This window comes from Cotesia glomerata, linkage group LG7 (assembly GCF_020080835.1).
Source record: "Cotesia glomerata isolate CgM1 linkage group LG7, MPM_Cglom_v2.3, whole genome shotgun sequence".
In the NCBI taxonomy this organism is placed as follows: domain Eukaryota; kingdom Metazoa; phylum Arthropoda; class Insecta; order Hymenoptera; family Braconidae; genus Cotesia; species Cotesia glomerata.
In genome coordinates, this window is record NC_058164.1 from 21040345 (window position 1) to 21065568 (window position 25224).

At 31.8% G+C, this 25224-nt stretch overlaps 5 protein-coding genes across 11 annotated transcripts in view; 2 read left to right on the forward strand and 3 right to left on the reverse strand.

Moving 5' to 3' along the window:
- Positions 1-1673: 1673 nt before the first annotated feature.
- LOC123268585 (PI-PLC X domain-containing protein 3-like) lies at positions 1674-4775 on the reverse strand. The gene is made up of 2 exons (XM_044733810.1): positions 4508-4775; positions 1674-3022 (listed from the first exon to the last, which is right to left on the reverse strand). Exons 1-2 carry the CDS (start codon positions 4650-4652, stop codon positions 2100-2102), a joined length of 1068 nt encoding a protein of 355 aa, XP_044589745.1. The 5' UTR covers positions 4653-4775; the 3' UTR covers positions 1674-2099.
- Positions 4776-5446: 671 nt separating this feature from the next.
- Positions 5447-11903, reverse strand: LOC123268581 (PAT complex subunit CCDC47). Of its 2 annotated transcripts, none has more exons than XM_044733803.1 (4): positions 11570-11903; positions 8661-9724; positions 8425-8596; positions 5447-6226 (listed from the first exon to the last, which is right to left on the reverse strand). In XM_044733803.1, exons 2-4 carry the CDS (start codon positions 9716-9718, stop codon positions 5987-5989), a joined length of 1470 nt encoding a protein of 489 aa, XP_044589738.1. In that variant the 5' UTR covers positions 9719-9724; positions 11570-11903; the 3' UTR covers positions 5447-5986. The 2 variants fall into 2 exon arrangements, with proteins under 2 accessions (XP_044589738.1, XP_044589739.1); XM_044733804.1 differs by lacking the exon at positions 11570-11903 and adding an exon at positions 11483-11501.
- A 277-nt stretch (positions 11904-12180) lies between these two features.
- Positions 12181-14879, forward strand: LOC123268577 (kinesin-like protein KIF3B). Of its 2 annotated transcripts, XM_044733799.1 has the most exons (3): positions 12241-12267; positions 12383-12512; positions 12570-14879. In XM_044733799.1, exon 3 carries the CDS (start codon positions 12576-12578, stop codon positions 14760-14762), a length of 2187 nt encoding a protein of 728 aa, XP_044589734.1. In that variant the 5' UTR covers positions 12241-12267; positions 12383-12512; positions 12570-12575; the 3' UTR covers positions 14763-14879. The 2 variants fall into 2 exon arrangements, with proteins under 2 accessions (XP_044589733.1, XP_044589734.1); XM_044733798.1 differs by having other exon boundaries at positions 12181-12512.
- Positions 14880-15890: 1011 nt separating this feature from the next.
- Positions 15891-24399, reverse strand: LOC123268576 (uncharacterized protein CG7065-like). Of its 5 annotated transcripts, none has more exons than XM_044733797.1 (7): positions 24262-24399; positions 22002-22130; positions 21125-21849; positions 19623-19717; positions 19323-19422; positions 18410-19184; positions 15891-18379 (listed from the first exon to the last, which is right to left on the reverse strand). In XM_044733797.1, exons 2-7 carry the CDS (start codon positions 22071-22073, stop codon positions 16250-16252), a joined length of 3897 nt encoding a protein of 1298 aa, XP_044589732.1. In that variant the 5' UTR covers positions 22074-22130; positions 24262-24399; the 3' UTR covers positions 15891-16249. The 5 variants fall into 5 exon arrangements, with proteins under 5 accessions (XP_044589732.1, XP_044589731.1, XP_044589727.1 ...); XM_044733796.1 differs by having other exon boundaries at positions 15891-16050; positions 16240-19184; XM_044733792.1 differs by having other exon boundaries at positions 15891-19184.
- LOC123268583 overlaps positions 24002-25224 on the forward strand; it is a 51124-nt gene continuing 49901 nt past the window's right edge. Inside the window, exon 1 of the mRNA XM_044733808.1 lies at positions 24002-24064. The gene's annotated coding sequence lies outside the window, so the exon portion shown is untranslated. The remainder of the gene's footprint in view (positions 24065-25224) is intronic.

Below are 25224 nucleotides of genomic sequence, written 5' to 3' on the forward strand. Positions count from 1 at the left end.
AAAGCATTGATTTCCTAAAGCTAAAAGGGCGTATGTCTCTTATTATGCGCCCTTTTAGCTTTAGGAATTTAAAAATTTTATGACCTAAAGCTAAAAGGGCCTATAAATTGTTTTTCTAAATAATTCATTAAAATGTTTATTTTTAGCCTAAAAATAAAAAAAAAAAACGGTAGAGTCACTCAAAAGAGGCGTATTCTAACTAAACATACACTCTTTTAGCATTACAATTAAAAATATTTTTAAAAAATTGCTAAGTATGCGTGATCGTATTAATTCATTTTTTATTTGAAAATTATTTTAATCTCATAAGTTTTCGATTAATTTATTTATCTATAGCTTGTATAAATCGGTACTATCCTTGTTGCACTCATAATTATAAAACTATTGCAGTTTTATGTTTTTCTTTTAAACAAATGAGAATTTTGAAAAAAACGCTCTGCTATGAAATAGATAATTAACAAATCTATTACGTACACGGAAAGAACAAGATGACACTAGAAATCATCCCAGATTATACTGAATGAAAAAAAATTTCAGATAGTAGCTAGAATAATCCTGATTACAATGAGTATAATCCAGATTACAATGAGTATAATCCAAATATCACGCAGTATAATCTGGATTTTTATAGCTACTATCTGAAGTTTTTTTTCACCACAGATATCACTGAAAAAAAAACGATCATAAACATTAAGATATAGTTTTTCTGAAAAAAATTTTTTTTTCAAAATCATTATTTTCTTACGCTAACAATAGTGTGAGAAAAAATTTTTCACAAATATATCTATTTAATCCATTTTTAACTTCCCGCTAAGAAAATTGAAAATTTTCAAAAGTTGGGAAGTTATTGGTTTCACCCCGTTTTTCGAAAATCGAGTTTTCACGGATGTTGACGTTTCGGGGTCCTAGGAAGCTTCCCCGAATGTTTCCGCAATGATGTCCGTATGTCTGTGTGTGTGTATGTGTGAGTGTGTGTGTGTGTGTGTGTGTGTGTGTGTGTGTGTGTGTGTGTGTGTGTGTGTGTGTGTGTGTGTGTGTGTGTGTGTGTGTGTGTGTAAACCTCTTATAACTTCTGAACGGCTTGACCGATTTGATCGCAGTTGGTGTCATTCGAAAGATCTTCGCCAAACTTAGATTTCCTGTAAGTTGTAACCGATTCGGACCAGTAGATTTTGAGAAATTGCAAAAAAAGTGAAAAAAAAAGTTGTTTTTTTTTTTTCATTTTTTTTAAATATCTCCGAATTGGCTGAACCGATCGACCTCAAAAACTAATCAGCTCTTAACCTTGAAAACTCGCATCGATCGCCACCAAAAGCGTCAGAATCGGTTGATGCGTTCGTGAGATATCGTTGTCGAAAAAAGTGTTATTTGTAATAACTCCGATATTTTTCATCAGATCAATTTTTTTGTTCAGAATTATTTATAGAGCTCAAAAAACTATATCAATCGCCGCCAACCGCGTGCAAATCGGTTGATTCATTTAAAAGTTATCGCAGTTTGAAAATTAAAAAAATCGTGTTTTATCGAACTTTGATAAGATTTTTGAGCTCGAAGAACTCAAAAGCGTAGGAAAGCTATCTCTCTGAGCTCGGAGAGCTCAAAATAACACATAAATTGTATTCTTGAGCTCGAAGAGCTCAAAAACGCCATAAGTGTAATTTTAAGCGCCTAGATATGGAATTAACGGGAAGTTGCAGGGATGGCCTACAGGGTCAACCGTTTTCCTATTTTTTTAATGCGCCCTTTTAGCATGGATCATTATCATTGTCATTAAATATGTTCTAGATGTTATTTTCTCTCGTTGTCTTAATCTTTGTAAGAATCTGAACGTCCAATTTTGTGAAATAAAATAAAGGCTGTGATTTTCCATAAGGATCAATGGTAAAGGCAAAAATATGTAAATATTAATATGTTTTTTTCAGTTTTCGGTAGGCCTCCAAAAATTCAAGTGGTTAATTAAGATATTATTATGTACCTATATTACAAGTTTCATCAAATTCTGAACGTCAATTCTAAAACCGGTAGTACTACCTTTAGTATCATTTTGAAAAACTAACCCCATTTACAATTACAACCTCAAACAAAATCCAAACTTCCTCTCATGGGCATGGATTAAAAGCATTGGAGTGTCTTTCATAATAATTGAGCAATAAAGCATTCCTCTGGATGACAAGCTTACAAAAAAGAAAATTATCAAAGGATACATAATCCGTGATCACAATATTAAGCCCTCCTTCACCAGGCGCATTCCTTTTGATCCATTCCAGCGAAGTTTTCCTACAAGCCCCCGCTAGATCACGATGCAAGCTTCCGCACAAGTGCCTCAGAATATACTTAGCATCCGGAGTAAGCAAGCACTGGGACACGAACCCGGTGTCAGCGAGCCGTGTTTTCAGTCTCATATCTAAGAAGTCCACCAGAGCTCTAGGCCGAGTAGTATCTGGCCAGGGCGATGGCCACAGTCCGCTAGGCCAGAAGTTGACTTCGGTCCTGACGATCTCGTTCCTGTAGACGAGTATCAGCTGGTACCGGTTGCTCGCCATCCAGTCCAGGGTTATCTTCTGCAGATTTATTGTTGAAGGACATATCAACTCTTTGAATATATTCTTCAGCTTGTTAACGAATCTTTTGTGGATTCGCTCGTTGAACAGGTAGAAATGCTGGCAGTCGATTATTATTATCTCCTCTGGGTGCAGGAGCAGCCAGTTTTTTATGTTTATCAAGTGTTGTGTCACTTCATCACCGTACAGGCCGTGAAGAAAGTAAACGTTGTCATTGTCAATGTCATTAGCTTCGATGTTGTTGTTATTATTATTAGTCTTGGTTGCTAATCTTAAGTCTAGATAACGAATTCCGCCATTCAATTGCTGAACTATATCGTCATACTGCGTGACAGACCAATTAAATATCAGCGGTTTTGATATAAGTGAAAAATACTTCCCGAAAAATTGAAGAGATGCTGGTTCATCAGGGCCAACATTGTTGAACCGGTCTATTGTGTACGTCATTGTGTTGTGAGAACCTAAAATTATCATGAAATTAAAGTTAGCAGTCACGTGAGAAATTCTTTATTTTTATTTATGAAAATTAAAGTAACAGATTTTTAATCATTTTTAGCATTTTTTAAAGAAAAAAATTAATGGAAAAAAAAATGAGAAAAAAAAAATTGACGTAGAAATTTTAAAAAATTAAAAATGCATTTTTTTTTTTTTAATTTTTTAGAACAAATTTTTTTATTAAATAAAATTAAAAAGTTGTTAAATAATAACTGACTTTAATGTCATATTTTATTTAACGAAAAAATTTGTTCCGAAAAATTATTTTTAAAAAATTGCATTTTTTATTTTTTTTTTTAATTTGTTCATGTCAATTTTTTGCCATAATTTATTTGTTAAAAAAAATTCTTAACATTATAAAATAATTGTAATACTGAAATTAGCAAACATCTGATAGATTTTGAAATTTTTTCAACAAATTAATTATGATAAAACAAAAATTTCTAAAAATTTGGACTTGTAGTTTTTTTTTTTTAATTCTTTGGGTGGAATTTTTTTATTAAATTTTTTTTATAATAATTTAATTGAGGCGCGGAGTAGCCCTATCGGATCCGGCCCTTGCTTACCAAAGCATTGGACCGAGTTCGAGTCCGGCGTACACCAACGAATATTTTCAATATTTAAGTGTATTATTCTGCTCAGCCCAAAAAAATAAAACGAGTTCCAATCTCAAAAGTTTACCACCTACCGTAGTCGCTCATGACCTTAGTAGTTTATGCGACTTTAAACAAATTAAAAAAAAAAAAAAATAATTTAATTGTTATTTAAATCGGAAAAAATGTTTGACGTCTGTTAATTTCAGTATCATAAATATATGCTAAATTAATTTTCATATGAAAATTAATTTTGCAGATATTTGATAATTTTTGTAACAAATAAATTATGGCAAAAAAAATTGATATGGAGAAATTAAAAAAAATGCAATTTTTTAAAAATAATATTTTTAAATTAAAATTAATTTAGCAGACATTTCATTATTTCAAGTATTTTTGTAACAATAAATAAATCCTACTAGCAAACAAAAAATTGACTTGTAGAAATTTCAAAAAAATAAAAGTACAATTTTTATGACATTAAAGTTAGCAGTCACTTGAAAAATTTTTAATTTAATTTGACAAAATAATTTGTTTAGAAAATTTATTTTTTTAAAATTACATTTTTTTTTAATTTCTAAATGTCAATTTTTTTGTAATTTTTTTTTTATATAATTTATTTGTTTTGAAATTCTTAAAATTATTTAATATATGCTAAATTAATTTTCATACAATTTTTAAAAAATAATTTTTTGAAACAAATTTGTTTATTAAAAAAAATAAAAAGTGTTCAAGTGACTGCTAACTTCAATGTAATTATTTTCATAAAATTACCTAGGTTATGATTTATGTTTAGTTCTACGATACAATCATAGAAAATTAAAACAAAAACGACAATTGAAGGTTACGTTTACTGACCTGGGATCGCTAGGTGAATGATCGGTATTTTTTTGAGTGATGGCGGGAGTCGCGTCATCCAGAATTCTAAATTATCGCTTAGGATGACATCGTGATCGAAATCCGAGGTTGGACCAATGAGATTCGTCCTGATGGATTCGTCCATTGAACTTCTTTAGTTATTTATGTTTTTGTTGTTGTGATTAGTGAGTGGAATTGTTGATGCAGGTCATTAACGAGCTCTTTTAACACTGACGTGGCTTTTGTAAAATAATCTTATTTAATTATTGATGTATATAATGTATACTAAGTTTATTATGGATTGAAACGCGGCGGCGCAGAAACTTGTTTCTTTACGAGGGAAAATTTGAAATACTTTAAATTTAAAATTTTGCTTAAAAAAATTAAATTAATTAATCATTTTTTCTTTAGATATAATTTTCTGATTTTTTTAATTGTACAAATCAAAGTGAAGAAGATATTTGTAGCTGAATTTAAAGAAATTTACAATTTGTAAATCCAAAAATTCAATTTAAAAAATAGATTCAAAAGAAAATTATATAAATTAATTTTTTATAATTTCTTAAAAATTAACATTGATAAAAATAAATTTTTTTATGAAATTAAAATAATACTAAATTTAACAGACATCTAAAAATTTTTTACCTTTATAACAGTTAAATTATAATAAAAAAAAATTTAGCAGAAAAATTTCACATGTAGAAATTAAAAGAAATTATAAGTGTGAATTTTTAAAATTGTATTTTTTTATAATAATTGATTCGTTATAAAAGTTCCAAAAATTTTCAGATTACTAATTTCAGTAGTATGAATTAAAATAACTTCTTTGATTATATAATTTAATTTTTTTTTTATTTAAGACCGTATTATACTTTGAAACTAAAAAAAAAAGTAAAGTATTGTCTTAAAGATTATTTTATTTTTACAACTTATTGCTTCAGTTTGTAAAACGTTTTATTATGTACAATAAATTATACATTATTATTTAATACATGATTTAAGTATGGTCAATATATATGAATATATATTTAACGCACATCACGCAGTTGCACTCAACAATCAAATATTGTAAACTTAATATGCGATGTTATATTTATGACTAATTTTGCAGCATTTGACACACTAAAATTTTTTCTTCTAAAAAACTCGAAAATTTTACAAAACTTCTTGACTTATTTTAAAGAGATGATTAAATTTGATAATTTAATCAATAACAATTGTTGGTGCCTTTGAAATGACCTGATTAAATATGAAAAAAAAAGTGCTACAAAATTACAATCTGATACAATGATTATTATTGATATTTGTTCGAGGTACCACAAAAAATCGCGATTCGAAAAAAAATAATGTAAAAAGTGAGATTGATTTTTCCAATGAGAATACGTACGATTTAAATGCGATGATGAAATCAGTCCTCTTCTCAATAAAAGGTATTAGATAAATTAAATTAGAAAAAAAATGTTTACAAAGGGATTTAAATCACAGGGCTTTAACTTTGAGTTGCTTCATTCTAGGGGCGCGTTTTTTCGCCAGACGTTTTTGTTCTTTTTCCTCCCACTTTCGCTGCTTGTCGGGATCCTCTTCTTGGAGAATTCGCTCTTTTTCCTGGCGGCGTTTCTCCTCGCGCTTGGCTGCTGCAGCTTCTGCACGTGCTGCGTGGGTTGTCTTTAAGAAAGCTTCTTCAACTTTCTGACGATTTTTGTCTGATTTGTTTTTAGCCTGAAATTTAATAGCAATTAGTATGGTCTTTGTCAATTAAGTGACTGGTCGGAATATCTATAGAAATTATGTTCATGGCGAAAATATTAATAAAGTATTTTTTTGGCTAATTTGAATTAAATTTAATATTAATAGTAATTTTAAATATAATAAAAATTATTCAGTCTACTTGAATGCTTATAAGTTCTCTTTTTTTTTAATTAATTTATCTGAACGTGAAATTCATCTAAGTAATAACTTCCCTTTAAAATATATAGACTGATAAAATTAATTTAATTTAGAAGAAAAAATTTTGAACAAAAATCATCATTTTTAAGAATTTAACTTAATTGTCTTGAAGAATTAAGTAAAAAAATGTTCTTGGTTTAAGGAAATTTAACTTAATTCAAGTGAAGAATTTCTTCTCTTGATTAAATTTTTAAAAATTACGTTCTTGATTAAAAATATTTTCTCGTTAATCAAGGTAATTTTTTATCAATACATAATCGTTAAATATAATTAAGAATTTTTTAATCATTAAAGCTGTGGATACTAACAAAAATTAGTCGTATTATAATTGACCAAATTAATACACGCAGTATTGATGCTAATTAAAAAAAATTACCGTGACCTTAACAAACGTGTTTTAAGAGTTATCCAGTCTTATAATAAAGATAATGCTTTTATTTATTTGAAATCAATTGCAAGTAATATTACGCTGTAAGAATTATAATATGCAGATTGTGAGCGCTAAGATAAATCTAATTCTTTTTATTTTTTACAGCATAAAAAAATAAACTACTTTATAGTACAGTTATACCTTAATCATACTAGTTCTCAGTTTAAGTTGTTAATTTTTGTAAAGTTTTATAATATGTATACTAATACTTTATATGTTTCAATAATAATATATTTTAAACTGTGAACTAGTATGATTAAGGTATAATTGTACTATAAAAATTTTTTACGAATATTTTTGTATACAAAGGTTATAATTTTTATGTTTATTTGTAGTTGCTGAGGAAGTCCTAATAAAATGACGAAACGTTCAACTAGAATCAATACGTAGTTTGAAATTATTGTCCTGAATTCCTGTGACCAATTTTAAGTTATTTACATTTTCTGGACGTGAGCAAGATTTTAAGATTATTAAAGATGTTCAAAGTTATAAGTGCCTTAGAAAAGTTAAAAGTTGTCACTACATTCGTTTGTCGGTGATAAATTTGTTGCTAATTAGTTGCTCTAGTTCAAATTTTTTTACTTGATTAGATTCCGAGAAATCATAAATAACATCCATCAATACTGGATTGCGTCAATGGTAACTTTACAGACGTTCACTACATGGATAATACTTCTTGTATTTGTCAAATAAAATTTTTTTCAAAAAAAAGTATCGTAAAAAAAAGGTTTTTTCGACCTTAAGGTAGTTGTCGTGGTTAAGGCATGCCGTCAGAAAATTCTAAATTTTTGTATACTTATTAAGGACATGATGATACAATTACTCTTAAAATTTGAAGTCGATTGACCACCTCTAACCCGAGATGAATTCAATTAAAAATTGGATAATTAACATTGATTGCATACGCTCTCTGCAGTCTTGTACCAATTTCTTAGTTATAAATAAAAAACTAACTGTCAGAAACTTTAAAAAAACTGACAGTCTTTTAATGTATTTGTTGTGATTTAAAAAAAAAAAAAAAAACAATTTTTGACCGTGTAATTATTTATAAATAACGGATTAAAGTTCAACAATTTATGAAAAAGTATACATCTACGGAGTCGGACAGAAACAATTGTATGGGTTGTGTCTCCACGGCTACAATCTTGCGTAAAAATTATGGATTACTTAGCTACAAGTTCATATATTTTTGCGGCGCGTATAATCTCTAATTTTTTGACAATATTATACCATGACAACTACCTTAATAGAGAATAATACTTCCGAGCCATGCTTTAATGCATATATGCTTGCACAGAAAAAAAATTTCTTGACTGGAGAACGAAATTCTTAGCTCAAGAAAACTTTCGAGTGCCTGAAAGAAGGCCGAAGCTGTGTTTGCCGAAGTAAAAATTTTTTTTGCTCGACGGGCAGAAAGCGTCAACTTTCGGCCCGCTGCGCTAAACCTTTTTTTCTGTGTGCTATTTATCAGTAATTGCTCCAGCTATTTTGATGCAAAACCACCAAATATTGGTAGTAATAAAAATATCAGAAACTTTACCTCCTTAGACATTCTATAACGCCTTAATTTATCAACAAGATAGAACGTCAACTGTAACAACGCTCTCATTTTTTCCACAGACTCCGCATTAGGATTTTTTCCCTTCACGCTGATATTCAGTCCAACCAGGAGGACTCTCTTCACCTCCGGCATAGTTAACGCCCCAGAGTCCCTAAAAATCATAAAAATGATCATCAATTAGTACAAAAAAACAATTACTATCAATTACAACTTACTCTTGCTGTTTATTTCCACTATACTGATCGCTGATATGAATATAGTCAATAAACTGGGAGTATTTGGTAAAAGCAGCCACAACCTTGGAGTCCAGAACCGCAGTAGCAGCCTCTGAGATCTCTGACATCAGATAGAACCCAGCAGGAAGTCCAAATTTATCTCCCGGCCTTTTTTCGGGACAGTAGGTAGAAATATCTGCAATGTCCCGAGTGAAATGGACTGCAGTCCGCTTGGTAGCCACCGCGAAGACAAAGTTATCAGTCTCGTCCTTGGACATCTCAAATTTTAAGTGAGCCTGATCGTTTTGGGGCCTTAGAATCTGAGCTATTACATTTATCAGGTCTTGTCGCTTCAGTAGTTTCAACTCTATCAGCAGCGATTCGCAGCCAACCCGACCTGAACAGTAGATGCTGTACTGGGACTCGCTTTCCTTGATCAGGAAATTTTCTGAGGATTCCTCCAGGGATTTTCCGGTGTCGCCGACCAAGGAGAAGTTTGCCTCCAAGATTTTCCGGTGCTCGGCGAACCAGGACTCCGCTAGACGACAGTTCTTCGAGCACCCGGTGAAGTAGTTGATAAAGTAGATTACCAACCCGGTCACCATAAGAATCTCCAAGTAGTAACTGTCCCAACGAGCCCGTAAGTGCAAGGGTACTTTTGTGATGGTCAATGTTGATGGCTCGTCGGATTTTCCAGCGTTCTTGTTGTTGTTGTCTAGACCTTCAAACTCTTCTTCGTCTTGGAAATGGTCGAATTCTGAATCTATGTCATCTTCTACCAGTGAATCTTCTTCTTCGTAGTCGTCTACAGATACTTCATCGTCATTGTTGTTGTTATTGTTATTATTATCATTATTATTATTGTTATTATTATTATTATTTTTATTGGTGGTGCTGGCGGGATGAAACTGGTCAGAAGCAGATGCGGGTTTCTCGTCCTCGAAGTCTTCAAACTCCGCAAACTCGTTGTCTTCAGTCACCTCCTCGTTGTAGTGAGCAGTCGCCCATAAATTTGTGCCCACCAGGATGATGTGGATCACCACCAGCCATAGCTTCATGTTGGCCTGGAAAATATTATCAGATTGGTTTATTTTATTTAGGTCAAGTTGATTATAGTTGGTTGAATTTATCAGGTGAGATTTTTGGAAGGGGTAAAAAGTTAAAAGGTGTTATTTAAGTATTGATTTTAAAGATTATTTTTAAAATGTAGGAGAGAATAGAGTTTTTAGTAATTACTTACAAGTGGGGTCAACCCATGCTAGATCATGTAACATTTTTTTTTTAATTGTTCGTTTTTTATGTACTTTTCGAAAAAAAAAAAAATGTATCAAAAACATAAAAAAAAAATAAAATAAAAATTTTATCCTATAACATAAAAGCCAAAATTTTTTCCAACTTTTAAAGGCAAAAAAACTATCGAAATCTTTATTTTTTTTCTGTCACATTTTTTATCAAATGTGCCGTAAAAACAAGCAGAATAAAAAAAAATTTGAAAATGTTAATTTTTCACCTAGTTATGGCCCAAAATGAAGTTGACTACACTTGTAAATAATTACTGAGTTTTTTTTTAATTAAAGGTACTTTTTAGAAAATAAAAATTTTTAATAGAATTTTTAATTTGTATAAAATATAATTTGTAAATTTTTTAAGTGAAAAAAATGTTTGAAAATTTTTATGGAAATGTATGAAGAATTAAATAATATTTTGAGGAATACTAATTGGAGTGCTATTGGAATTAAAGCAGTTATATTTACACATTAAATAACAATTGTTATTATAATAAACATTTTTTTGTTATTTATAAATGATAATTTTTTCCAATAAATATTATGATTCTTAAATTAGGAGATATCTGATAATTCTTGGAATTTTTATAAAAAAAATCAGTGATTATAAAAAAATTATTCATAAAAATTCGCTTTGTAATTTTTTAAAATTTTTGTGTGGAATTTTTTTGCTAAATTTTTTCATTATAATTCAATTGTTGCAGTTTATTTTCATAATTTATTAAAAAATTAAAAAATAATCTTATAACCATTTTAACTATCACAAAATTTATAGATTTTGGATTTTACTAGAAAAATTCAATTACACTAAAATTAGCAAAAACTTAACAATTTTCTGATTTTTCGTGAAAAATAAATTAGGTCTGGAAAATTAGTTCTAAAAAATGGCATTTTTAATTTTTAAGAGCCTCTAGAGATGGAATTTTTTAAATAGATTTTTCTTGCTATGATTCATTTGATAAAAAAATTCTAAAAATTTTTGAGTAACTCAATTTCAGTATCATAATTATGAGAGTAATATTTAACAAAATAAAATTTCATTTTTTAGTATAAAGTAAGACTAAATTTAAAAAATAAAAACTTGCAATAATTTATAAAAATACAATTACCCATAACTATTCTTCAAATTTATAAAAATAAATTTTTTAAAAATGAAACTGAAATTACTAAACTACTTTTTAATTTTATTTAACAAATAATTTAAAAAATTTTCATGACATCAAAGTTAGCAGTCACTTCACAATTTTTTAATTTTATTTAACAAAAAACTTTCTTCCAAAAAATTATTTAAAAAAAATCGCATTTTTAATTTTTCACATGTCAATTTTTTTGCACTAATTTATTTATTAAAAAAATTTTTAAAATTATTAAATATCTGCTACTTAAATTATTTATAAAATTTTCTAGAATTTCGGCAGGATTAATTTTTTTCCAGATCTTTTTTAATTCTAGAATTAAAATTAAAAAATCAAAAATAAATTTTCATACAAAAATTTAGTTTTTTTTTTTTTTTTTTTTTATGAAAAGACACGTCACCTCGAATCCCAGGGGTTAAAAACTCCCCACAACTTAAAATCCAAAAATAACTCTAATTAAAAATTTTATAAAAAATTTATGACTTACAATTTAGATAAAAAATACGTAATTATATATTAAATATCGAATCACGTTTCCTCATGTGATTCGTGTATTAATTGCCTCAATAATATAGGCCGAGGTAGAACATCTATAATCCGAGCTCTAGACCACAAATACACACAACTTAATGATATGTATATATATATAATTGAACTTATATCTAGCACAGATGAAAAAAAAAAAAAAATAAAACCAAAAAGATGAGTTGTAAAAATTGAAGTGTTTCTTTAATTGTCCCAGTGTTGTCACTAGTTCAGTTACTCGAAAATTTTGCGGACACTATTGAAGTAACGTCATCAACTCGCGTGGTTAGGCAGCCACAGACTAAAGAGATTCTAGCGGTGAAACTCGGTATTAATTTTAGATTTTTCACCATTTTTTTAGAGTAGCTGACTTTGCAATTTTTCGCTTATTTTCTGTCTTAAAAGTAAAAAATTTGTATTTTACTATAAATTATCAATTAATTCATGATAAGTATCATTAAATAATATTAATACTTACAATTTTTACAATTTTTAGAACAGCTGGTCTTAGTAGATAAAAAAAATTCCTGCTTAACCTCCACACTCGCAAGTATTCCTTCCAGGTAGTACGCGTTCATTGATCGGTAGTGAAATTGTCATGGGCGAGTGCGCACGCGCAATTTTAAGTAGTCAAACGTAAATTGAATTGCGATAAACAAAGTAAGGATGTGAAAAAAAAAAAAAAAAAAAAAAAAAGAAGTGGTTTTTTATACAAAATTAAGTTGAGTATTTTTAAAACAAATTACAATTTCTAATTATTTCTTCGCAATTACAGTGAGTGAAAAGTTGCTATCAAATAATAAAAAAGACATTGACACGGTTGGTATGGACTCAAACAATGGATCAATACACCTTGTATCTAAGTCTTGAATAACAAAACGTTTAATAATTTTCAGCAGTTCAAGGTAAGTTAAATATTTTCCTTAAAACCATTGAAAAGCTTAATTTTTTTTAAATTTTAGATTAAAATGGAGAAGGAAAGCAAATCAGCAAAAAAACGAGCCAAGGCGCTCACTATTTCAGAAAGTGGGACCCAGTGCGTCCAAGTGGTGGTGAGATGTCGTCCCATGGACGCAAAGGAAACCGCGAGGCAGTATTCCCGGGTGGTGGAAGTAACACCTTCTCGAGGAGTCGTAGAGATAAAGAGTCCTAGAGAAGACCCGTCCAAGGACAACTTGAAGGTGTTCACTTTTGACGCAGTCTACGACTGGCACTCTAGTCAGCAGGACATCTACGAGGAGACAGTGCGTCCGCTTGTTTCTTCAGTGTTGGACGGGTTCAACGGGACGATATTCGCGTACGGACAGACCGGAACTGGAAAAACGTACACGATGGAGGGCTCTAAGAATGACTACGACCGGAGAGGAATCATCCCCAGGTCCTTCGAGCATATCTTCAACCACATAGGCCGTACTGAGAACATGCAGTACCTGGTCCGCGCGAGCTACCTCGAGATTTATCAGGAAGAAATCAGGGATCTTCTGCATGCCGACCAGTCGCTGAGATTCGAGCTGAAGGAGAAGCCTGATAGCGGAGTCTTTGTCAAGGATTTATCAACAGTGGTCTGCAAGAGTGCTCAGGAGATCCAGCAGCTGATGAACAAGGGGAACTTGAACCGGACAATAGGTGCTACTAACATGAACGAGCACAGTTCCAGGTCCCATGCCATTTTCCTGATCACTATCGAGATGGAGTCCTTGGTGGGTGATAGCAAGGGGATCCGGGTCGGCCGCTTGAACCTGGTAGACCTGGCAGGCAGTGAGAGGCAGAGCAAAACCGGTTCTTGTGGTGACAGGTTAAAGGAAGCCAGCAAGATCAATCTGAGTCTCTCCGCGTTAGGCAACGTTATTTCTGCTCTGGTTGATGGTAAAACTACTCATGTTCCTTACCGTGACTCCAAGCTGACTCGGCTACTTCAGGACTCTCTGGGTGGAAACTCGAAGACGATCATGGTCGCTAACATTGGTCCTGCTTCGTATAATTACGATGAAACGCTGACTACTCTCAGGTACGCTAACCGGGCGAAGAATATTAAGAATAAGCCGAGGATCAATGAAGATCCTAAAGACGCTTTGCTGAGGCAGTACCAGGAGGAGATCAGCAGACTCAAGGAACGGCTGGCTCAAAAGGGTCCGGTTGCTAAGAAGAAAAAGAAGACCAAGAAGAAGCGTGATGAAAGGGAGAAGGAAGAAGAGGACACCGAGTCGGAGGTTGATGATAACAAGGAAGACAACCGGGTGACTGAAGCTGAGAAGAAAATGATCGCCGAGCAGCTTAAGACCGAGAAGCAGGAGACTGAGCAGCTGGTGATGAGGATCAAGGAGTTGGAGAGCAAGATGCTTTGTGGCGGGAAGAATATTGTTGATCATACCAACGAGCAGCAGCGCGCCTTGGAGCAGAGGTCAGCGGAGATTGCTGAGCGGAAGAAGCGCGAGGTGGAGATGCAGCAGAAGTTGGAGGATGAGGAGTCCACTTTCTTGGGGGTCAGGGATACTTACGCGAACTTGCAGCAGGAGGTGGATGTCAAGTCCAAGAAGCTCAGAAAGTGCTTCGCTAAGCTTCAGGCGCTGAAGCAGGAGCTCGAGGATATTAACGGCGAGTACAACCGGGATCGTCGGGAGCTGGAGGAGACGCAGCATGATTTGATGAAGGAGTTGAAGCTCAAGTACTTGATTATTGATAACTTCATCCCGGTGGAGGAGAAGCACAAGATCTTGACCAGGGTGAGGTTTGATGAGGATGAAGACACTTGGGTGATCAAGGAGCCCAGTGTTGCTGGTGTTGAGGTGATCCAGCGGCCGACTGCGACTCCTGGGGCTAGGAGACCTACTACTGAGTACGCGAAGATTGCTCTGGCTATGGGCCGCGGGTTCAGGTATGCTGGGGAGAATATTCTCAACTTAGAGCTGGACATGCCCTCGAGGACGACTTTGGACTACCAGGGACCGGCTATTGCTCCGACTATTCAGGCGGTTCTTGAAGAGGCGCTACGGGATGAAGGTGACATTGATGTGGATGCTTCTAATGTAAGACTCAGGACTCCCAAGCCCAGGATTCCCTCCGCCAAGGCCCGGCCTAGGAGTGTTGGCAAAATTCCACAGATGCAGATCCCTGCTCCGGTTTATCCGAAGACTCGGGGACTTGTTCCTAAATAGGCTTGTTTTTTATGAATATTGAGATATATGTTTATTATATATAGACTATGACTATGCTATTTTTGCTCTGCTGGTTTGTTGTTGATCCATTATAGTTGTGTCTGCTGGCGAAACTGATGGAATTGGAGATTTCTTTATGGAAGGTTTGATTTTTTGTAACCTGGAATTTTTTATAAGTTTTGGGTGTTAAGTTTTTGATTGAGGTAAATATGTGGATTTTATTATAATGAGCTTTTTGATCATTGTAAAGTTTGAAATTTTTTGTTTTAGGATTTGCACGAATTTGATTAATTTTTTTTATTAATTATAAAATATGACTTTGAGCTTTTCTGATGCAAAATTGATTGTTAAGTTTTAAAATTATTTTTTATAAATTATATTAAATTTTTTATGGTTTCCAAAAAATTATAAAATTTCAAAATTTTACAAATTTTTACTGTCAAAATTATAAAATATAATTTTGAAATTTTCTATTGATTGTAAAATTTGAAAATTTTCTATAAAAATTTTTTGCAACAAAAGATCTAAATTTTTTATTTAAAAATTAGTTATAATATATTAAAAATATTTAAATATTAAAAATTTTCTAGATTTATTATTGTTAATTTGAAAAACTAAAAATAAAATTCAATTTTTTGCTGAATTTGAAAAAAATTGTAATATAAATTTTCAGAATTAATTAAATACAATTTCAAAATTGTTAAAACATTTATAAAAATTCTACCATTACCATTTTTTAATATAAAATCCACAATTTAACATTTTAAAATAAAAAAAAAATCTCCATAGCTTCACATCCAAACTTACAGAAAAAATTCTCCAGGAATTATACAAAAGTGGAAGCTCCTCAAGTGTCTATTTAAAACCTTAATCAGTTAAGTTAATTTATCAATTTACTGTTGCATTTACCTCTAATATATAAAAAAAAAAAAAAAAAAAAAAAAAGAAAAAAAAAACCGGAGTCCACTTTTATATAAGCAGCATATTTGTAATTAATAATTAATTATCTAACTAAGGGTAAGGATATAAGGTTAAGAAAGTGTACTGTCTCAAATACAACTAGACTGAATAATCTAGTCATTAAATGTGCAATTAAAATAAAAATAAATAAATAAATAAATAAATCTATTATCATAACACTAAACTCGGTCAATTTTATTTTAAATCTTTCTCAAAACTTTATTGAATCGCTTGCTTATTGAAGTATCGAGTACACAGTAAATAGCAAAATCTATAATACTTAATTTACAAGCCGAAGAGTAAGATGATATTAAGATAACCAAATTAAAAAAAATAATCTTGATATTTTTACACAGTAACATTAAAATCATTTTAATTATTTAAATATTTTGTTCACTCGGAAAAATGACCTTAATTTCCATCTCGAATGATAAAACTAATGCATAGAAAACGGAGGACTTGAAAAATTAACACCATCAACATCAAAAACAAGAAAAAGATTATCGTTAATAATTAAGAATTAATAATTAATAGAATCTATTGTAATTTCCATACTGATTAGTGTTTTGCTGAGGGTAGCCAATCGGTCCAGGAGCGGAGGGCCCCGAGCTGTACTGGTTCGGAGGGCCGCCGTACATCTGTTGGGACTGGGGCTGAGACTGGGGGTACTGGTTCTGCGGAGGTCCATACTGGTTTTGGTTGGGAGCCATATTGTTCCCAGAGTAGGATTGGTTGTACGGCTGGTTGTATCCGTTGTTCATGTTCGACATCGGCTGGACGTTGTTGGTCATGTAGGCCGAGTTAGGGTAGTTCTGCTGGGAGTAGTTCTGAGGGTAGGGGTTCTGCTGGTTGGGTAGGTTGTAGTTAACCTGGTGGCTAGGTTGGTGGAGTTGAGCAGGTTGGTGCACCGGAGGGAGAGACTGATTGGGTGGGTTGAACGGCGGGTAGTTCTGCGGTGGAATGGTTACATTAGTGGACCCAGGGGGCAGGATGTCAGAATTAACGGGGGAACGTTCTCTCTGCATGTGTGACTTAACTACATACTTATTGGGAAGCCCACCCATGATATTGTCTATCAGCCGCTTGGTTTCACTGAGGATAGTATCGTTAGACTTTTCTTTGCGCGACAACGGGGATCGGGACCTAGATCGGGACCAGGAACGTGCTACAGAGTCAGAGTGTCTTTTAGCTTTCTCGCTTTCCAGGACATTTTTGTCAGCTGCCTTGTAAATGTCTTCAAAAGTATAATCATCGTCGTCATCAGAGAGGTCAATCTTTTTGGGTCTCTCATCGTCCTTGCGTCTGCGATCCTCTTCATCATCAGCAAACATGTCTATCTTGGGTTTCCACTTAAGGTGGTCATCATCTGAGGGATTGTGAGCGCCTTTGCGGGAAGCAAATGGCGAAGGACTGCGTCCTTTACTAATAGGCTCATCATCCCTTGGAGAGTCATCGCGAACGGAGCCTCCAGAGCTGCCTAAATTTACATACCCACGAAGCTTTTCAACTCTAGCAGGATCACTGGCTTCTAACTTCTTTAAGAAATTTATTAACCCGTGCTGCTTGTCAGTTCCTAGATCATTAAAGTTCTGCAGAAGGTCTTTAAGGTCATTGTCCGTAAGGTTTTCCATCCTAGCAGCGTGAGTTTCAACAGTTTCCACCGGAGCTAATTCTGGTTTCTTCTCCTCAACTGGAACTGGAACTGGAACTGGAGCTGGAGCTGGAGGTGGAGGTGGAGCTGGCGCCGGAGCTACTGGAGTTACTGGAGTTACCGGAGTTGGAGTGAGAGCTGGAGCTGCTGGGGCTTCAGTAGCAGTCAAACTTTTCACAAAGCTAGCAGCAGTAATCGGCTTGTCGCTGTGCTGCGAAGCTTCAGCCATTCCCACGACTGCGTTTATCAGAGTCTCTAATTCATCTTGGGAGACATTGGTCCTCCCTTGAGCCACTAACGCAGCAGCAATCTGCTGAGCAATGGCAACCTTATCAACAGCACCTACACCTGGAACACTAACAGGCTCGGACTTCATCGAGCTAACATCAGAACTGCGAGTAAGAAAAGCAGACCGCGAAAAAGAAGCCAAGGAACGTGCTATTTCTTCAGTCTGTTTCTTGCGTTTCTCTTCCTCTTCCTCTTTCTTTTTCTTGTCTTCCTCCGCTTTGTGCAATAGTTGGGCAATATTCTGGACAGCGGATTTGGTAGCAGGAATCGCTTTCTTCTCAATCATCCCCGCGAACAACTGGCCCTTTAGTTTTTCTTTAACAGCTTCGAAGAAGACACTTACCTCCTCATCAAGCAGCAACTCTTCCGCGGAATTGGGTTTTGCTTTTTCCAGAGCAAGAGCTCGCTTCAGCAGTTCGACTACTTTCGGTCCCATGGAGCCTAGCTGCTGCTCAATGGCTGATAGCAATCTCAACAGCCCAATGATCTCCAGATCTTCCTTCAAAGCTTCCAAGTTCTGGGCCGGCGGACTCGCGGACTTCTCTTTCAATGGATAGGGAGCATAATGCCGCACTCTGGGGTGAATCACTGGTCTGGGAGTCGCTTGGTAATAAGGTCGGTAGGGCGGCTTATCACGCGCATACAGGTAAGAATAGTCACGTTCGCGGACCATTTCGCGAGCATGCTCATGGTGACGATCTCGTTCACGTTCGCGTTCGCGTTCCCGCTCCCGTTCCCGTTCTCGTTCCCGTTGTTCCCGGTACTCTCCAGCGGTTCTAACCTTGGGTTCTGGTTTGATAGTCTTGGTACCAACATACTCAACATCATCATCATCGCTATCCGGCAACCGGGTCTTTTTGGCTACCGGAGGAGGAGACGGTAGTCGATCTTCTTTGCTATTCCTCTTGGTGCTGGAGCTCCACTTGATCGGTTGCTCCGGAGGCTTGTCCTCAGGCAGATCCAGTTGCTTGCGAATGTCTTCTTTGCGGGAAGAAAGCTGTTCATTATGCAGCTCCCGCATTCGCTTGTTCCAAAACTCAATCCACTCGGGTTTGAAGTCATGCTTAGACGGATCTTTACCTTCTGCCTGGAGTTCCTTGTACCGCCGGTTCCAGAATTTCTTCCATTCATCCGGATAAGATGGATGCTTCTCCGGATTCTTTTCGTGGAATGCCAATGCGCGGTTTAGGTTCTCTTCCGTGCGACGGATCAACTCACGGTACTTTTCCCATTTGTCGCGCTCGCGATGGGGCTCTATAGAATGCGATCGGGAACGCGATCCCCGGGTGTGGTGCCGCGATTTTGAGGAGTAAGAACGGTGCTTCGAGGAAGAGCTTTTTGAGTGATTTGATGGGTTGAAACGAGGGTTCCCTGGCGAGCGTGAACGCGACCGCGATGGAGATGGACTACTGGATATACTTGATAAGGATGATAGGGACTTTGTGTCATCAGAGGGTCGAACGTTGTCTTTGGACGACTTCTTCATCAGCTTTTCTTTTGTTACTATACGGATTTTCATAGATCTAAAAAAATACCAATTTTCGAAATGAGATTTAGAATTTTTTTTTAAATTTAAGAAGAATCATCTGTTAGTTTTTTTTGTGTTTAGTATAAGGTATGTGTTAATTTATGTTATTAATAATAGTAAAATTTTTACTTACGATTTAGAAGTATCGGGTTCTATTTTTTTAGGGAATGCTTTTTCCATTATTTTATCTTCTTTTTTTGATTTTTCCTTTTTATCCACTTCTTTTGACACATCTTTTTTGTAATAAAATCATAGAGTATTAGTCAATGATTTGTTAACTCATAACAGTACAGAAAAATAGTAATTATTACTAAGGAAGGTCCATAGTAATTATTACCGAAAGTTTTAAATCTTCATTAGAGATTTATCGAAATTTTTCATTTAGCAATGAAAAAAAAAGTTTGCAAAAAAGTAAATAAATAAACACACTCACCTTTCTTATCGGCAGTCATTTCAGCCAGTTTCTCTTCAAAGTTTGTCACCCATCGCACATCATAAACTTCCATAAATGTTAACTCAGGCGTTTCCCTGCGCACGTAGGAAACAGCCACTTTTAATTTATATATATCAAAAAACAACAATATCTTAAAATATATGTTTAGATCATTTTTATCAAAATAACTTTCACTTGCTGTAGCGAATTGATTTTTAGTTTTAATTTTACCATCATTATTAGTTTCATTTTAATAATTAATTATTCTTTAAATTATATTAATTCTCTAATTTAAATTTTGTGTAAGTTAATTTGGAAAAAATGAACACAAAAAAATTATTAAAAAATTTTACTGTTTACCAATCTAAAATTTTTTTTAATTAAATCATTTCTTAATTATGATTAGTAAAATTTTCAATCGTTATGGAACTTATGAAAAATTAAAAAATAATAAAATCATAATATTGATCAAAAAGTTTAAGGGGACCCAGTGGTCTAGCGGCCTAAAATTTAAACTATTTTAAAAATTTTATTTCCATATGAAGGTAATGACTAATGCTTTCAAATTTTTATTACACTTATTCTATTACTTATCAACTACACGAAAATGAAAATCAAAACAAAAAAGAAATTTTTTTTCAAATTAGAAAAATGGCGCTGAAGTCCCTCTCTTAAAAAAAAATGGACCTTACTGGCGCAGGTCGATTGACCTCTCCCTCTGATGTGAAATAAAAAAAATGACAGATTTTTAATTAGTATAAGTATAGTTATCGTCGGAACTAGAATAAAAAAAAAAAAAAAAAAAAAAATATTTGACAAAATGGCGCGTAGTTAAAAGTACGAATCTGAAATTCGTTTTCAAAAAATTCTTTTAACTTCGCGCCATTTTGTTTATTATTATTTTTTTTCATTCTAGTTCCGACGATAACTATACTTATACTAATTGAAAATCTGTCATTTTTTTTTATTTCAGATCAGAGGGAGAGCTCAGTCGACCTGCGCCAGTAAGGTCCATTTTTTTGGAGAGGGGGATTTCAGCGCCATTTTTTTAATTAAAAAAAAAATTTTTTTTTAATTTTCATTTTCGTGTAGTTGATAAGTAATAGAATAAGTGTAGTAAAAATTTGAAAGCATTAGTCATTACCTTCATATAGAAATAAAATTTTTTAAAATAGCTCAAATTTTAGGCCGCTAGACCACCGGGTCTCCTTAAAGCAAAAATTAAAAAATTACTATGAAATCACATTACAATAATAAAAAAAAATTATAATTCAATAGACTAAAACTCAGAACAAAGTAATAAATTTAAAGAAATTTTTTTCAATAAAATTATCTAGTATTTTATCAAAAAATTTCAGGCTATTTTTTTTCCAAATTAATTATTGCAAATCCTCAAATAAAAAAATTCTTAAAAATATCTAGTAATAATGATAACAGAATTTCTTAAAAATCAACTAAAAAATATCAAAAATAAATTTAAAAAGAATAAGATGAATACCTACCTAAAATGATACTCATCAAAGACATTTTTAATAAACTGAACTCGGTTTTTTTCAAATTGCGCCTTATCAACAAGCTGTGGTTGCAATCTTCCAAATTTCTCTTCTATTTTTTTAGCCACCAACACTGACATTTCGTTAGCGCCACGCTTATAATTAAGCGTCCGTGGTAAATCCCCGATCGCACGTGATATGGTTGGAAAGTGACGATTCAAATAAGAAATACGGTGATTATAGCTCGTAATATGGGCCATAACTGTTCGAGGATCGCCGCGTTTGTCGCACAATACACATGTGTAACTGGGTTCGCACGAGTCGTTATCAACCAACTCTAGCAGATATTCAAGACCAACGAGCGGTGAACTTTGGTGGCGGTCCAGGCTCATCTGGATGGTGGTTGTCCGAGTGATCTGGTCTTCCATGCCTGGAGGAACTGGTTCTCCAGGAGCTAGAGAATTTGGTATCCCGATTGTTCCGCTTAGAGGACCCTGCAGTTTCTTGATAGTGTCCTTGTCTGACCACAGGGACACAGGGTACGGCCATTCGTCTAACTTGAGCTTGTGTCTAGAAGAGTTGTTGTGGCTCTGGAGTTTGTGGGCCCCAAACAACTGGAGATTGCATATGTGACACCATATATCGCCTTCTTCCATCTGCGAGTATACTGGACGAAGAGTGCTGTCTTCAGCGGTTACGCTGCATCTCATCAATCTTTTCCGGTCATTTTCATCCTGTAATTACATTAGTTAATAAATTTTTTGTTAAAATAATAATAAAAATAAAAAATGTTTTTTTTAATTGAAAAAAAAATCTGAAAAAATTCGAGAGAAATTATTTATTTAAATTATAAGTCGCCGATGAATCTTCAGTGATGATTTTTTACCTTTTCACGTTCTTCTTCAGACAAATATGAAGGATTACGTCCTTCGATATCAAGATCGTCAAAATTCTGCATTTCTTCACGTTCAATGATCAATGTTCAATTTTTCAACGATATTAGTCTTAATTCATTCTGAAATTATATATAAAGGTTTAATTACTGTTACAGATAATAAAGTAATAATTAACTTGACTAATGTAAGGGTCATTAAATCTAAACCTTTAAAACCACAGTCCTACTTACCGGATTTAATTCAGTAATAGTTTATTTAATAGTTACAATAACTTTAAGAGCTATTGTACCAGGATTTATTAGTAACTAATTGTTTAAGTGCGCTATTATTTTGTTCTGTAAGTTTTAATTGCAAGGTTTTAATTCATTTAATTACTTCAAGTTTGCTGGATTGATTATTTATTTTTGTTCTAAGTTTTGGATTAAGGGACGCCCTAGGTTGATTAAAGATTTATTGGCGAGTAATTTAAGTTTTAATTTGAGAAATTTTAAAAAGTTGAGGGAAGAATTTGTGATTTAGTTGGAATTTTACATTAAGCATAAATTTAATTAGTAAATTTTTAGTCATTTAATTGGAATTTTTTTTTTAATACTATTCAATTATTTATTTTATATGAGCTGTTAATTATTATAGAATATTTTTAGGCAGACATTTGAAAAATTTTTTATGTATAAATTGAAATAATAAAAAGATTTTACCTATTTTTTAATGAAAATTGCAGATGTTAATAATTTTTCGAATTTTTTTAACAAATAAATTATGGCAAAAAAAAATTGACGTAAAAATTTTTAAAAATTTTAAATGCTATTTTTTAAAAAAAAATTTTTCAGCAAAAATTTATTTTTTAAATAAAATAAAAAAATTATCAAGTGACTGTTAACTTTAATGTCATTATTTTGTATCAGAACTTTGAATTACAAATTTACGATTTTTTTCACAATTTTTAAAATTATAAGATCAAAATTTTTAATTGAAAAATCTAAAATAATTTTTTAATTATTATTGAAAAAATAAATTAGCACCAAGTAATTTTTAAAAAATAACAATTGTAAATTTTTAAGCTTTTTTTAACTATAAATTTTTAGAAAAAATTTTATGGAATTTTTAAATTTTAGTTATCTCGTTTTTTAACATAAAAAATTAAGATTAAAAAAACAAAATTTTTTTTTTTATTATTCTGTTTACAATAAACATTAGAAAAAAAATAATTGTTAAAAAAAAATTCTGAATATCATTCTAATGAGTGGAAATAATCCAGACTGAGAAACTAAATAATTACTGAATTTTTTTATAATAATTTATTTGTTGAAAACAAAAAAAATTGTCAATGCCTGCTAATTTCGCTTAAATTAAAATTTAAAAACTTGATAAAAATAAATTTCTTGATACTAAAATTTTTCTACCAAACTTGGTGTAATAAAACAATCTGTTACATTGACAATAAATGAACCTCAATCTGAAAAATAAAAATTTGTACTAATAAAAAATTTTTAATGAAAATCAAACATTTGAAAATTTCTTATTTTTTTTTAACAAATTTTAAACAAAAATAAAAATTTTTTAAATTGAATAGAATTAAAAAAAAAAATTTTTTGTAATAATTCACCTATCAAAAAAAAATTGTCAGATGTTTAATTTTAATAATAAAATAATTTTATAAAAAAATAATTTCGCACCAACAATAGCTACAAATAAATAGAATTAATAATAAACATTGCTTTTTATTAAATATAAATTTAATAAAAATGAAGAATTAATAATTTCATATATATATTTATGAATATATACCATCTTGATCACAAAGGTTAAAAAACTCAAAATGAACATAATAAATATAACTTTTAAACAGATCACATTTTAAAACTTTTGGGTAGTTACCACTTTACTTACCAATTAGATTACTTACAATTTACATGTGTACTATATTTATATATAACAAATAACAAATGCATTTCCACTGATCACGTTTTTAATATAAATGTAAAATAATGTGACAGTCAACGACTTGTCGGAAATAGAAACGAACTGAATTTATAAAATTTTTAGAGGAAACGTGAGTAAAAAATTTAATTTTAATATTTATAATTAATAATTATTCACGATTTTATTTATTTCAATGTATATACCTAAATCGACGCTGAATCTACTGCAAATAATTACATATACAAATATGACCTAATATGTGTGTATGTAATTAGTTTACAACAAAGTTCTAAGAGGAGTCTGTTGAGTAAGAAATTAACAACTTACCCTTTGATAAATTTAATGAATTTTTTTTTTATCTTAAAGTATTTATTAATATTGTTGTATATATACGTTGATTTTGTTCAGGACTTCGGTTTAATATGCTGACGAGATAGCGTCCATTTTGTTATTATTGGAAACACAATCACAGAAGACGAGAACCGAACAGTAGCGTGGTTGTGGATTTTTTGAGAAGCTCCCAGTTATTGACTGCCGAGATTTTTTTACGCGCTAAATTTAAATAGTGTTGTAATTTGCCAAATTGTAGAAAAATATATTTAAAATTAATATATATTCAATAATAATGAAAATAAAAGATTTTTTTTAATATATCTGAATTTAATGAAGTTTTAGTTTTCATAAAAACTTTTAATTTTAGTGAAAAACTGATGATACTTAATTTTTATGAAAATTTAACAATTAAATAATTATAAAAATAATTTTTTTTAATTATAAAGAGCAGATTTTTAGAATATTCTTTTTGTAATAATTGATTTGCTTCAAAAATTCAAAGAATTTGAAGATACTTATTATTTGCGGTATTACAAAAATTGAAATAAAAAATGATAAAACGCCGTGAATTTTTTCCAAATTTTAATAAAATTGTGACCTATAAACTGACCAAGGTAAATTTTAAATATTCATAGTTTTCGTTAATATATTTAATGCTATTTTTAATTTTTTAATAATTTTCTATCAAATTTTTTTAGAAAAAAAAATAATTATCTATTGTACACACAGTAAAAAAATTTTGCGTCAAAAAACTTAGTGTTAAATATTTAACACTTTTATGTGTAAATTTAACATTTATTCTGTTGAATCAACACAAAAAAGTGTTAAATATTTAACATAAACTTTTTTGACGCAATATGACGCAAAATTTTTTACTGTGCATACCAAAAAGTAAATTGAAAAATTAATTTTGATAATAACTTAATAACAAATAAGTTACAAGTGATTAATTTTATT

What these genes read in the sequence shown, in the direction of transcription:
- LOC123268576 (XM_044733796.1), bottom strand. Translation starts at nt 22,073, where the DNA reads ATGCAGAATTTTGACGATCTTGATATCGAAGGACGTAATCCTTCATAT. An exon ending in CTGAAGAAGAACGTGAAAAG is followed by an intron (nt 21,850 to 22,001) that starts GTAAAAAATCAT and finishes ATGTAATTACAG; the next exon opens with GATGAAAATGACCGGAAAAG. An exon ending in AATGACTGCCGATAAGAAAG is followed by an intron (nt 19,423 to 19,622) that starts GTGAGTGTGTTT and finishes ATTACAAAAAAG; the next exon opens with ATGTGTCAAAAGAAGTGGAT.
- LOC123268577 (XM_044733798.1), top strand. Translation starts at nt 12,576, where the DNA reads ATGGAGAAGGAAAGCAAATCAGCAAAAAAACGAGCCAAGGCGCTCACT.
- LOC123268585 (XM_044733810.1), bottom strand. Translation starts at nt 4,652, where the DNA reads ATGGACGAATCCATCAGGACGAATCTCATTGGTCCAACCTCGGATTTC. An exon ending in CATTCACCTAGCGATCCCAG is followed by an intron (nt 3,023 to 4,507) that starts GTCAGTAAACGT and finishes TGATAATTTTAG; the next exon opens with GTTCTCACAACACAATGACG.
- LOC123268581 (XM_044733803.1), bottom strand. Translation starts at nt 9,718, where the DNA reads ATGAAGCTATGGCTGGTGGTGATCCACATCATCCTGGTGGGCACAAAT. An exon ending in AGTGGAAATAAACAGCAAGA is followed by an intron (nt 8,597 to 8,660) that starts GTAAGTTGTAAT and finishes TATGATTTTTAG; the next exon opens with GGACTCTGGGGCGTTAACTA. An exon ending in GTTATAGAATGTCTAAGGAG is followed by an intron (nt 6,227 to 8,424) that starts GTAAAGTTTCTG and finishes ATTAAATTTCAG; the next exon opens with GCTAAAAACAAATCAGACAA.